At 36.9% G+C, this 13,738-nt stretch overlaps 1 protein-coding gene across 8 annotated transcripts in view; it reads right to left on the minus strand.

The window, feature by feature from the left end:
* The window catches only part of ROBO2 (roundabout guidance receptor 2), a 538,871-nt gene that overhangs the window by 407,969 nt on the left and 117,164 nt on the right, over positions 1 to 13,738 (minus strand). For all 8 annotated transcript variants that reach the window (XM_072886085.1, XM_072886059.1, XM_072886099.1 and 5 more), the window contains exon 2: positions 12,163 to 12,489. In XM_072886085.1, the coding sequence (XP_072742186.1) occupies positions 12,163 to 12,304 (142 nt within the window). In that variant the 5' untranslated portion in view covers positions 12,305 to 12,489. The remainder of the gene's footprint in view (positions 1 to 12,162; positions 12,490 to 13,738) is intronic.

Consider the following 13,738-nt stretch of genomic DNA (forward strand, 5'->3'; position numbering starts at 1 on the left):
ATCAGAAAAAAATTATCAGTTTAGTATTTCTTCTGTAACTATTTGCACATGTACTGGACTAATGGAAAGGGAGCAAAAAGAGTACACAATGTCATAGACTGGCTCTGGTATACAATGAAAGTGGATGGAAGTACATACATTTTATACCGCAGTTGTATTGTGCACACTGTGTGCCTGACAAAGAAGTTCCTTTGAAGCACAGACAGCGACAGATGACACTAAAACCCCTACACTGTCCATTACTTAGGAATTTTAATGTCCATTAATGATAGAGACTACTTTTTAAAAGATATGTGTTTATTGTGTATATGTATTTCACACATATATACACATATATTTATATAAAATTATAACATATATAAAGTATATATGATAGTCAAATAGCTGTATACTGCACAGGTCCTAAACAATATTGCCAATACTTCATTATAATTTGAGAGTTCATATTCCCATAACTTTAGCAAATAAATATGTCATTAATAAACATATTGCACGCTATACCCTGTTTGTTCATCAGTTCTGTATGTCACTGTTAGGAATTTGACGACATGCTGATACAAAACTGTTCCTTTCTCATACCTCTTAACTTCTACTTTTTACATCCATTCCTTGTAATGAACCATTCTGCAAAAGTGAAATTATTTCCAAGAGAGATGAAAATTAGTATTATTAAACTATCTTTAAGCACATCTGCAGCACAGGAATAAAACAACTGTGAAAGGGATTTAATACGACAGAAACAAAGTTCTCATTTGTTCAGTATGCAGGTGTATAATGAGAAAAGTGACATATAAACCTAGCTCTGCACATATGCGTAGTGTATTTATGATAACCAGTCAAAATATTTTGATGAATGGCAAAATTAGCAAGTGAATTATACAAAGAATAGTCAAAGACAAGCTTTTATTCTAGCAAGTGAAAACAAGTCCTTACAATCTGACCAAGTTATCTGATAAGAAAACCCAGATGATAAAACCCAGGGCTCTGTCCCAAACTCCCCATTTCCAATTTCACAACAAATGTAAAAGCATGGGCTTCAGTGGACATATCATTTAGACTGACACTGGTAGGGAAAGAAGTAATTCTACAGCAATTTTCAGATCAAACTGTACCACCACCATCCATTTTTTTGATGGGGTTTTTTGTTTGCTTTTTTTTGCGCGGGGGGGGAGGGGGTGGACGGGGGGAGGGGAGGGGGGTGGTGGTGTTTGGTGGTTTGGGGTTTTTTTGGTTGGTTGGTTTCCTTTCTGTTTTGTTTTTGTAAGATATCAATTTCTTAGAGACAAAGGAAACATTTCTGTTTGGATTTCTTCAATTTCTTTCCCTATGGCCCACTTCCTAAAAAGTTTATTTATATTAAGTGCTCCCAGGGGGTGGGGTGTTTCCACATCTTTCAATAAGATTGACAGAATCAAAGTTTACATAATGCATATAAGGATCTATTAAAAGGTCCAGTATGTTCAGAATCAGATGTTGTTCAAATGGGAACACAGTCTGAACAAAAGCATGAAGAAAGACACCTGTTTTTTTACAGGAGGCAGAGGGAGGAAAATAAAATTAAGAATATCCCTCATTCTTAAGATATCATGCTACCAATCAAAAGATTTGGCTTCTGCTCATGGTTCTGCAATCAACATGATACATGACCTTGAACAGATGGCTCTGAATCTCAAAGAAAACATGACTGATGTTCAGTATTGCCACCACTGACTTCTAGGCATGCATCTCTAGGAATGGAATTTACAGGTTTGAATCAGGTAATTAAGTTGCTTCTACAGTAGAATAAGAATTGTATATATGCTAATTGAATGAATAGGGGCTCTAACATATGTATCTGTAGCACCTAGAGTGGCTTAAATCATGTTTCCCAGCTGAGTGTCCAAACTGCAAGCTACTTATCTCCCTCTCCAACAATGCAAACTGTGAACATAATTTAATCAACCTAAGAATTAGACTGCTTGAGGAAGACATGATTTCTAGTTGCTGATCCTAAATTTGAAATATAAAAGAAATACATAAAAATGAGAAGACAGAGTTAGAAACAACACAGATGGAACACAAAAGCAAATACTTTCCAAAAATAATTTCAAGCTAAATTTTTTTGCTATTTACTCTTTAATAACCAAGATGCTCTGCTAGAAGAAAAAGCCACCCTGACATAGCTTGAAAAGGTTAATTTAATTTTCCAGTTTGCTTCAGTAACTTCTATTTTATACCCAAACTGTGCTCTCATATGGGCTTTGTTATCAACTTAATTTAAAAACATTCTAAACATTCTATACTTCAAGAGAAAAGTGAGGTGCAGAGAAAGAAAGGAAACTCTTAACTCTATGTACACATCTCTTTCATAAAGACAATCTTGCAGTAAAGATAACAAATACCTCAGTGACTAAGGTGACAGTGTTTCACCCATACCAGATGCTTTCTACTACTACAGGTTTTCCACTATCTGTGCCTCTTTCTGATTCTAGCCAAGAAAAACAAGTGTAATTCCCCAGAATCCATGTGGGGAATGAGCCACTTAAAGTGTTTAAGCTCATGTGTTCTCCTAAACATTGTCTTTGTTTGTCACTATCCAAGATAGACTACTGGGCTAGATGGACCAACTGGTGGGACCCAGTAGGGCATTATGCCACTGCCTCTGATGTAAAAGAGGAAAAGTCTCCTGAAAACTGAGATTACAGTCACAGTTTTCAAAACTAAGAAACAATAAAAATGTATCATTCTCAAAACCACTGTGTGACCATATTGCAACCAGAATGTCTCTTCATACTAACAGCTGATAATCTGCATATTCCAAAGGCTATATGTGCATGTAAAACCTGTGAAGAATTTGCATCTATAATGGAAATAAATTGAAAGCTGTCCTGAGGACACTAATTTCTTTCATTTCTTTCGTCATCACTAATTTCTTTCTTCCATATAAAATAAGAACTAAGAAATTTTATATAACTACCTCAACAGTGCTCTTCTGGACAAAACACAGGAATTCTTACATTCTAACCACACCTAAAGTTCCATTTAATATCTATCTGCTAAAATACTAAGTGATCATCCTATTATCTGTCAGCTTTAGGGGTTTATAATACTGTCAGTCACCAAGTACACTATATATAGCACTGAATAATTAACTCCAAAAGTTGAAGTCAGAGGGTTGCAATGAATTCTTTTGTTCTTTTTCCACGCCTACATTCTTCTAAATTATACTTGTGTGTGTGCACCTATACAGCAGATGGGAACTTTTTGCATACATTATGATCTAAAAAATAATTCAAAAGATTAACCAATGTAAATTCTTTTGCAAGATTGCTACTCACCTTATCCACTTAAACTGGGGATATTCTTCCTCAGATTCTTACGTATGGATTGGTGTTTTGAGATTGTAACAGAAGCAGAATGAGAGTCAGTGAAACTATTTCCTTCCCACAAGCAATGTTCACGTGGCTCAACCTTGCTGGGTTGGTATTCTGTTCATGGGCCAACAGAAATTTGTTTCTTTCCCTTTTATTTCATCAAATGATTTTGCACAAGGGGTGGGCAAGAGGCAGGTTCAAGTCCAATTAGTAGAAACAAAGTCCTCCAGCAAGATGCAGGTGGATTAAGAAATTGCCAGTTTTGAACTCCGAGGCCACCTTCTACTTTGGCATACAAGATTAGGCAACAAGCCCTGCAGGAGCCAACAGGAGGATCACATTAAACAGGAAGAACTGGATGACATTGAAGACTAGCGTAGGAGACACTAGATGAAGTGGAATAATAGAAAGTGCAAGGTCATATGCTTTCGAACTAATCACAGGGAAGTGTACTGTAAAGTAGAAGCTCATCTGTTACAAATTATAGAGGAAGAGAAAGATCTGCATCAGATTACTATAGAATGACTATGAGCCACCAAATGCTTACAAAAAGTTAAACATGATCACAGGACTGATAGATAAGGGAACAGTAAAGGTAGTTATTAACGTTAGGTCATAATGCACAGCATGCAAGTCTTGAAATATTATATGCAATCTACCCACCCATGTCTCAGAAAATGGATGCAGACTAGAACAGGTGAATAATGACTACTAGGATCAAGCAAATATTTTCCAAGAGAAGACATGAGCTTTTCTTGTTTAACTTAGCAATAGCAGAGATGAGAAGTGATACCACTGCGGTCTATAAATACAAAGGAAACAAAACAACTAAACTAAAGGAAAATCAGATCACAGGAACAAGCATAAGTAAAGCATGTTTATGTTTACATTGGAAACATTAGAACTATTTTTCTCACCATTGGAAGAGTTAAGTTCCAAGACAGGCTTCCAACAGAAACAGGGAACAGAGTGAGCTCGGGGATGAAGGCGAAAGCAATCAAACTGCCTTAAAAGTGCAGCTTGAAATGTTTCTGAATGGAATTACAAAATACAGCTGTGTAGTATACAGGGGACTCAGTGATCCAGCTCTTTACATCTCTACATCCCTTTGTACAGTGGCAGACAGATCCATGAGACAGCAGAAAGTGACTGTGTACACCTCCCTCCTCTAACATGATGAAGCAATTTCCAAAGTAACAGTATACATTCACATCACTGTCACTTGAAAAATTCAAGCAGGAGGAGTGGAACAAAACCACCACTTCATTTCCCACATTAATTCCAAATATTAGAAACTTATTCAAAGTATAACATCTGTGGGAGCATTTGAAGTGGAAGTATCACCAAAGCCATGATTAAATTTTAGTCCTCTAAGAACAGGAACAGGGGGAAGAACATATCTGAACAAAGACAGGAAAAAAAAAAAATAAGGAAGAAGGATAAGGTTCTGGTGTCCTCAAACAAATATAATGATTATCAGAATAAAAAACTACATACATACATATATATATATGTGCATATATAAAACATCCACCAATCTCACTCTAATAATTACTGTTAATTACCATAGTAATGAACTTTGTTAGAATTGAGATCATGCAACATTTGCAAAGGAATGGTCTGAAGTACCACTTCAAATGAGTACTGGTTTTTTTAAGCCTATCTGACATGGCAGAATAGTACATGTCTGAAGCATATGCCAACAATAGCTAAGATTTAAATTAACATTCAAATAGTGCTTATAGGCTCCTGAGCAAAGGGAACAGAGTTGTAAAAATGCAATGTTATCTTGTTCTCCTTTATTTCCCAGATGAACTAAAAATCAGAGAAATGTCAACCAAAAAAAATCAGTACACGATGATGCGTGCATTAACAGATCAGCCAATAGCTGATCTCTTTCAAGGTTTCTGTAAAGTCATCAGTAGTTCCTTAGCTTTCAACATTTTATCAGGTAGAACATTCAAAGAGATATAAACAGCAGGATTTGATTTAAAAAAAAAATAAAAATCAAAGGCAAGGGGAATAAGGAAGCCAATAAAAATCAAATGAGGAAATGTGCAAGAAATTATTAGAAGCAGAATCAGATCAAGCACACTGCAAACAGCTTCTAAAAATGTAACATTGAAAGTTCTCTTTTAGTTGAGGAAAAAGGGTAGATCCTGGGGAGAATAATTCAAGGAATAAGTTAGAGAGCCTACAGAAAGCTTCTCTAACCATTTCTGGATGTGAGAACCTATTTCTGCTACAGGAACACTGGGGATGATACTAGACTGTATGACTACACAGTGCAAGAGAGTACATTGCAAAGACATACTAACTGGTTCTGAAGGAATTAAATTACACAGTGGAACCAACTTCCAGCTGTTAAGGAAACTTTTTTCTGGGCTGGTGTACCCTTCTCGGCACACATAACGAGCTGAGCTTAAGCGCTCACAGCAAACACTCTTCTGATACCCAAGCCTGCTTGTTTTGTGCGAACCTGCATATCTCTCTTTAGAGCTCATTGTGCTGTGAACGCCTACCAAAAAAAAAATCTATTATAACATGACCACAGTATGAAGAGAGCAAAAAAAAGAAAATGGGGAACAAGAACAAGGTCTGGAGAAACCTACTGGCACTGTACAGCTTGATATTATGACTGAAATCATGTTAAATATCTTTGGATCTACCATCAGTGTGATAGCTCTTAAATGTGAGGAGTCATTAGCATTTTTAGTCTTGAAATTAACAATTAAATCTGCATGTCCAAGTAGAGCTCAAAGGATAAGAAATGAAGATGTAATGATGCAGTCATCTGTCTAAATCCTAGTGTGACGGGAAGTACTGTTTTTGTCCACATTGAAGGCATCAATGCTGAAGCACAATCTTAAACAGTTTGTGAGAAACGTGTTAATGACAGGAGACAGTTTAGTTTATCCTGATGAAGAGCACCTTTATCATAAAAATTCTAATTCACTATGGCTACTGGTAAAAAAAATCACACCCTCTCAAATATGTAGGTTTCTTATCCCAGGTGAATGCAGAAGCAGTAGAAACATATACTCAGCTAAAAGCTAAACTAATAAAGTAAATAATCAGAACTACTTTTTTGGATCAAAAAGAAACTTTGCAATGAGACATCAGCCAGGTCTTGATTTATCTGATATGACTTCACTCATTGGTATTTATTAACTTCTTTAAATTCTAATAGTGATTGTAAGAATTAAATTATGTCCTATACGGAAATGCTGTATTATATAATGGTTTTTAACAATGGTATTCCCAATGGCTTCATCCTAATCAACAGAAATTTCTTATTGCAAGCTTCAGAAATAGAGAGAAGGTTTGAAGTGTTCCACCCGATCTTATGAAACCTGCCTTTTCCCTGATTAGATAATCAGATACAATTTTATTTATTTTCTTCTACAAGGGGAATTTTATTTTCATTAAGTGTTCTGTGATAATAGCCATAGTTTGTTATATTTCTTCTTAGAGAAACACAGAGTAAGAAAAAGCGTGATGCTTTTCAATGTCCTGATACAGCTCCTCCACAGTACCACAGTCTCCAGCATTTCAATTTCTACAATAATTACTTCTGTCTTGATGAGAGCAAAAGACTGCCAGCTCAGACAGGAAGCCTTTCACACTCTGTTGAGAAGAATGAGGCCAAGAGGGATGTAAAGTAAATGAACAGGATGTACTGTCCACATGTGAAAGTAACCCCAAAGCAAATCAGACCTTGAAATTACCAGTAACAGAATTAATAACAATTTTTATATTTAAGTCATATGTTGAACAGAAACTGGATGAAAAAAATAATCTACCCATTTTACAGTCACATACATTGTGCTCTTTTTTAATCCTATTTTACAGGTGGTCTTTACCCTGAATATCTCAAATGAAATTATTAACTCCATTATTATAAACCCATTGCAGCCCTTTGTGCATGCTCCAGCAAATAGTCATTAGCATCATGGTACAGAGATGATTGCATAGCATATATTTTATACCTCTCAGCCTTTATTCACTGAACATTAAAACATATCTGTTTTATTTGTAAAATTACTGTCACCAGTGTTTAAGTTCTGGCTTATGCTTGTTTTGGAATATACCTATGACTCTTCATACTAAACTCAGTGTACTACTATAACCTCTCTTGTTACAGATAAAAACATAATTCAGTTTTGGATCTAACATAAACAGGATCATTATGTTTGGAGAGTGTTCCAAAGCCTGCTATTCAAGCAATCTGTGACATATAAATAATGCAAGACCTCTTCTTTCTCCAAATGACTTCAGTTCAAGCACAAACTCAGAAAGATGGAAGCCCAAATTTATACTGCCATTACAAAATTCAATCTATTTCTGGTTCTCCAATTGAATTATGACTCAGAGTCTTCCACTGTTTTCTATTAGCACCAACCCACACACTCCTACCCTTTGCCAACCCAGGCAGAAAAGAATCTTATTTGTGAATATTCCCCTGCTTTATTCTTACATTAAAATGGCAGCAAATCCCAGCTAATCTGAAAAGCCTCATGTTTTCTTTTAAAGGAAAGTAAGGTAGAAAATTGGTCTTTTTTCCCTTCCCTTGACCCCTGACCTTTGAACCACAACCTCCTTGCCACTAAAGCGTTCAACACCTCATTTAATCTCTCCTCGCTGCATCGGCACAGCACTGGAAAAGGAAAAGGGAAAAAAATAATCTGGGGACTTCATCAATTTTTCATGAATTTTCATTTAGGCCAAAGCCCCCTCTTACAGTGGTCGATAGATCAAGCTGCTGTCACATATTTAACACCTGGGGCTACAGCTGCTATCTCTGGGGGCTGCCGCTGACTCAGCCTGGATCAGAGGCAGCCTAGGTCAGTGCGAGGACCCTCATGCTCTTTCTCTTGCTTACATGTGGCGCCCCAGTACTTGCAACTGAAATCCTAGCTACAGTCGCTAGTGCAAATCTGTCTCCCGATATTCCCGCTGGAAAACTCCACCACATAGGTTCAATCGTCTCAATGCGTACATTGTGAAAAACTGTGTTTTTATTTTAAAACTTCTGGCTTTCAACCATGAAAGCAGTTTCATAAAAGATCAAACTATTTCAAGCCTACTTCCTTTTCTAAAATCCTCCCACAAAAATCTGAGCATCAACATATTTCTAATAATGCCAGCCCTTGTTCAATTTCAGTGAAAAAATTCTAACACACAAAATCAAGAGAAAGACATTTTACGCTTTTGAATGCAATTCTTTGTAGTTGTTTTAGGACTAGAACATTTATTTTTAATGATTTAACCATAAAACATACAAATACTACATCAGAATTTGCCACATACACAGTGGAAGAATGGTTTTGCTGCTAGCATTAGCATTATTTTTTCCTTCTGAAGAAGCTCCGACTGAAAGAAGTAACCCGCACAAAGCACAGCACAGATTAATGCATTAAAAGAAGAATGAAATAGAATAAGTCACATCAATCCTAAACTGTGCCTTCAAATACAAACTCCTATTTCTTCCTAAATGTCTTCTGGAATGAAGACTTTCTAAATTAAAGGCAAAAAAATTCTAAAAGCACAGTCTGTATGTTAACGATATTTTTTAAGTAACTTCCCAAATCACAGTTCTTCACAGTTTCACTGGCACAGAGAAATTTTTCTGAGGACATACATCAGCACAAAAATATCTGCTCTTGATTGTATGCACATGCGCTGAATAGGCAAGGATTTAAAAGCATACTTAAATCTTTGGATGGGCTAGTACCTAAATTCATCGTGTTTGGTGGTGTTAACTGCTACTTGATCAAAAAGAGCTTAGAGACTTCAAAAACTTGCAAAAAATAACTCCAAAAAAAACTAACGGCAAAACGATTGCATTCAAGATGGGTCACACTATGCTCTGAATCACTGTATGCCCCAACTGAGTTTCACTTAAGAGTTTTTCTTCTGTCTTTACACATAAATACGGATACATCAGAAGATTTTCCATCCCAGTGCTTTTGTAGCAGGTGCTCATTGCAGGGCGAGGAGGGGAGAATAAAAGGAAATAGAAGAGAATGAACCACAATTAACACTGTTTATCGTCTTAATGCATAAGCACAAACACACCTAATGGATGCATAAAACCAATAAATATTTCTTCATAAACAATTCAAAAGTTGCAAGTGAACATTATTAGCGACTGACAATTTAATAAGCAAAGTAAAATAATTACTGATTCTTTCACTAAAACATCAGACTCAAGCATTTTAAACCTGTAAAAAGCAGCAGTTTGTCTCTAATGGCCCACAATTTGAGGCCACCTACAGTCAGATAATAATCCAAACCCCTGTTGTCAGCAAAGGACAACTGTCCTTTTCCTGGTGATGCAAACAGCTTGGCTTAGTGTGGAAAGAGCAGTTTTCAACACCATTACCGATAGCCCAAGTCAGACCCGATAGCAGGCGGCTGTCCTGGCTCCCATGGACAGGCCTGCAGTACCCAGGCAACTCAACAGTTTTCAGCAGCAGTTGAGAACAGGTGAATGAGGACTCACTGCTGACAACAGGCTGTCAGCAACAACTCATTTCCCTAGCAGGCAAATGGACTGCTACAGACTTGCCCATCTTCTTCAGTCCAGAAATGTTGACATTAGGAAAACAGTTAAAAAACTTAAAATAACTGTTCTCTGAAAGTCACTTGAAAACTCGATTTAGAATCAAAAATCGTATTAAAAAGGGTCTCAAAACTAAGGGAAACCAGATAGTTTTGCTATCATCCTCCAAGGATTCCTTTGATACACATGCTGAGCATTGCCATGTGCTTTTAAAACCAGTGAACATAAAACCAGCGAACATAAAACCAGCAGAAACTCTAAAATTAAGTAAACAAGTGATGTACGTATTATTTACATTTTTTCTTTGATGAAGACCTTCCTGTAATCACAGCCACGGTATGGCTCAAGGAAAGACAAAGCACTGTTGAAGTGGAACAGGAGTGCCTGCTTTAGACTGCTAAACCATTTAATTGGGGAATTCGGTCAGTTAAATTTCAAAGCTATGAAAACATTAAAATAATCTGGTGTCAGGTGCATGTTGCTATTCCAAAAACTTTGGCTATGGTTTCAGATCTCAGGTTTCACATTCTGTGATCCTGCTCTAAAATAACTCTGACAATGAAACACGCTTTTATTATTTTTCAAGTCTTCTACTATCTCACGTACAGTTCATGCATGACCTGCCACCAGCTACAGTGGTTAAAACAGTTACTCCAGAGACTGAGGATATTGTCACAAGAGCCTCTCAGCAGTCACTGAAGTAGGGATCAGTGAAAACTAATGAAATACAGAGCACCTTTAAATTTCAAAATAATTAGTCACTTTAATTTGATGATTCCAGGTATACCTTGAACGATCTTCTGAACTTCAACAGGAGATGGCTGAATCTCAGCAGGATTGCAATAAAGATTTCAAAGTGTTTATGCCTCTCTCACAGGATTTCTCAACAGTTTAAAAAACACATATACAACGACAGAAATAATCCAGTAAATTTGTCTAGTCATACTCACCCAGATTTCAGCCTTCCTTAAATTGGTCTTCTCCTCGATTCCTTAATATCTACCAAAACTGAATAACATTCTGTGATGCCTTTATTGGCAGATAGACATTTACTCGTGCCTTCAATGTGTGACAAAACTCTTTTCATTTTTTCTTTGAAACTGTTCTGAATCTAGGTTATGACAAGTGCAAGTCTGTTCTACTTGGCCTATACCACCATGTAAATATTTTAAAAACGGCATTTTCTGCAATTTCTAAGAAGACTGAAGCCTCAAGATCGCATAACATTAGCTATAAAAGTCTGCAGACTGCATCAGGAATAAAGATTTCTCTTCTGTGCTTTTTTTCCCCCTTTAAACCAGTATACCTTCTAATGTATACTTAAATCCATTCTTTATCAACTAATACAAGTTTGTGCTAAAGCCCTACTTCAGTCAAACACATTGTAGTGACACTACTGCCATATGAAGAATTGTGGGGGAAAACCTGAAGTCCAGCAAGAGAAGAGCATTCATAAATCTACTAAAATACACTGTTATGTGAAGATACACAGCTACCCTTAGTTGATATTCTGAATAACTAAGCAACAAAAAATAATATACAACACATTGTATTTTATGTATTATAAGCTTGTTTGCTATGTGAATATAACGAATGTCTCTGCTAACTCTGCTGGAAGCAGATCATGCATGCCGGGTGGTCCCTCAAACAGCCGTGATGACTCCTCTGTTAAGACAGAGAGAATCGATAAAGAATAAGACTGCTCTGGATGATATGAGAAATGGCCAACAATTTCACTTGCCATTCACATAATGAATGAGGCCTGTATCAAGTTTATGATAGAGGAGCATATATTGAGGTTTCCAGCAGCACAGAACATGAGTCACCAAGAAGCTGTCTGCTTCTGTTGAGGTAACAGATGACTAGATAAAGAGAAACAGACAGTGCACCTTATATTAAATGATAGGTATTTTTCCACATTAGTTTCAGTATAACCAACTTTAGTCATAATTTAAAAATTAGATTATTCTTTAGAGGAAGATTAGCCTTTGTCCATGTTTGTGCCAATCATGATTATACACTGGCTAGAACCTTGCTTCAGTATAAAGCACGTATTCTGTACGGTCACTGCTACTGTATAAACACATGTAGACATGCCTTGACTAAGAGCTATAGCTAATGACAAAATGCCATACTTATCTACATTTGTTATCTCCCAGACTGCTGACTGTGTGCAAGTGCTGGATGACAGCATAAAAGCAACTATAAAATTTTACACAGTGCTAATCATATAAAACTACTCACATGCCACTTCCAGAGATGCATTACGACTCACAGCTTCTCCAAGATAGTTCCTTGCTACACAAACATAACTTCCTTCATCAGGTTTACTCCTGCGTCCATGCACGATACGTAAGAAAAATAAAGATCCGCTGGGCAGCAGCATGCGGTGGGAGCGCGGATCATCCTTGTCTGTTTCCACTCGCTCTCCATCCTTGTACCACTCAATAGTAGGAGTTGGCCGTCCTTCAGCTTTACAGTTCAGAGTTGTTGGCTCTCCTTTAGAGACTATCACGTCTGAAGGATGCTCAACAATCCGTGGTGGAAAGTCCTCCTGGCGGAGACGGGATCCTAGAGAAAAAGAAAAGGAGAGAGGGAGGAAAGAAAAATTTATTTTAACTTTAGGCTTCACAAAGAGTTCTCACAAATTACCCTTTTAATACCACAAATATTTTCAAAGAAAAGAAAATATGAAAACCTGTACACATCGGATATTGTTTTGTCTGATATCAGAGACTTTCAAAGCTAAAAAACCGAGTTGGACTACAGATATACACCTCTAAGGCATTATCAAATCCATACCACATGCAGACTGAGCTTAAAAGGAGGATCTCTTAGACATACATGCATGACAATCTTTTCCTTGTTCCAATAATCTTTCTATTTACATTTGCTTCTAGATCCCTGTGTGCTTCCAGGTTCCACTCATGGCTACCATCTCCCATCCTTTCATCTGCCAGACTCAATAGATGGACATCCAAAAGCACTATCTTACCACCAATGGTTAACAGTTCCTTGTAGTTTTATATGTATGCTTTGGATCCCTTTTCCACACACAGCCCAGGTATGGAAACAGAAGAAAAAAAAACAATCCCAAAACAAACAAACAAAACCCCACAACTAAGACCTGAAAAGTATTCCTTCCTCCATAGTTTCTAGTACAACAGTCGGTGACTTTAACTGTTCAAAATGTCTGACGTCATTCATGAGCTTTATTTTTATTTGGAAATTTCAAATGTCAACTGCACTTTAGAAATTTTCAGTGGATTGCATGCATATATACACACATACAAATACAATATAGGCAGACACGCACCTGAACGTGCATTGCAAACACCAGTGTCTGAGAAATCATTATAGGTCAATTTCCCTTTTTCTTCTCTCTGTATTCACCCTTTTCTTCACTCTGCTTTTTGGTGTCCATCATCTTTTATCTGCAAATCTACTTTCTAACCCATTTGCAGTATCCCCAAATTCCTACCAACACTGCATCACAACCCTGGGTTACATGGTTACTGAGAGTTGAACAGCTCCAGCATTTCTACATAGTGTATCTAACCACGTGTCTGAAACCCTGGATTATCCCGGAGTGTGCTTCAGGGGCTCAGTCTGAGTGCAGCATACCTTGGACAAAATGTAGTTATACTTTTTCCACTTAATTTTTTTTCAGTACTAAGAATTAAGTAAAAAAAAATGAATCCCTCTATCACTGGAAAGTAATACGACACAAAGCACCTTCTTCTTTCAATTGCCCACTAGAATACTTTTTTTTACTTTACAATACTGATGACAAATATGCCATCGTTAAGCCTTCACAACT

Source organism: Ciconia boyciana, chromosome 1 (genome assembly GCF_034638445.1).
Source record: "Ciconia boyciana chromosome 1, ASM3463844v1, whole genome shotgun sequence".
Lineage (NCBI taxonomy): Eukaryota > Metazoa > Chordata > Aves > Ciconiiformes > Ciconiidae > Ciconia > Ciconia boyciana.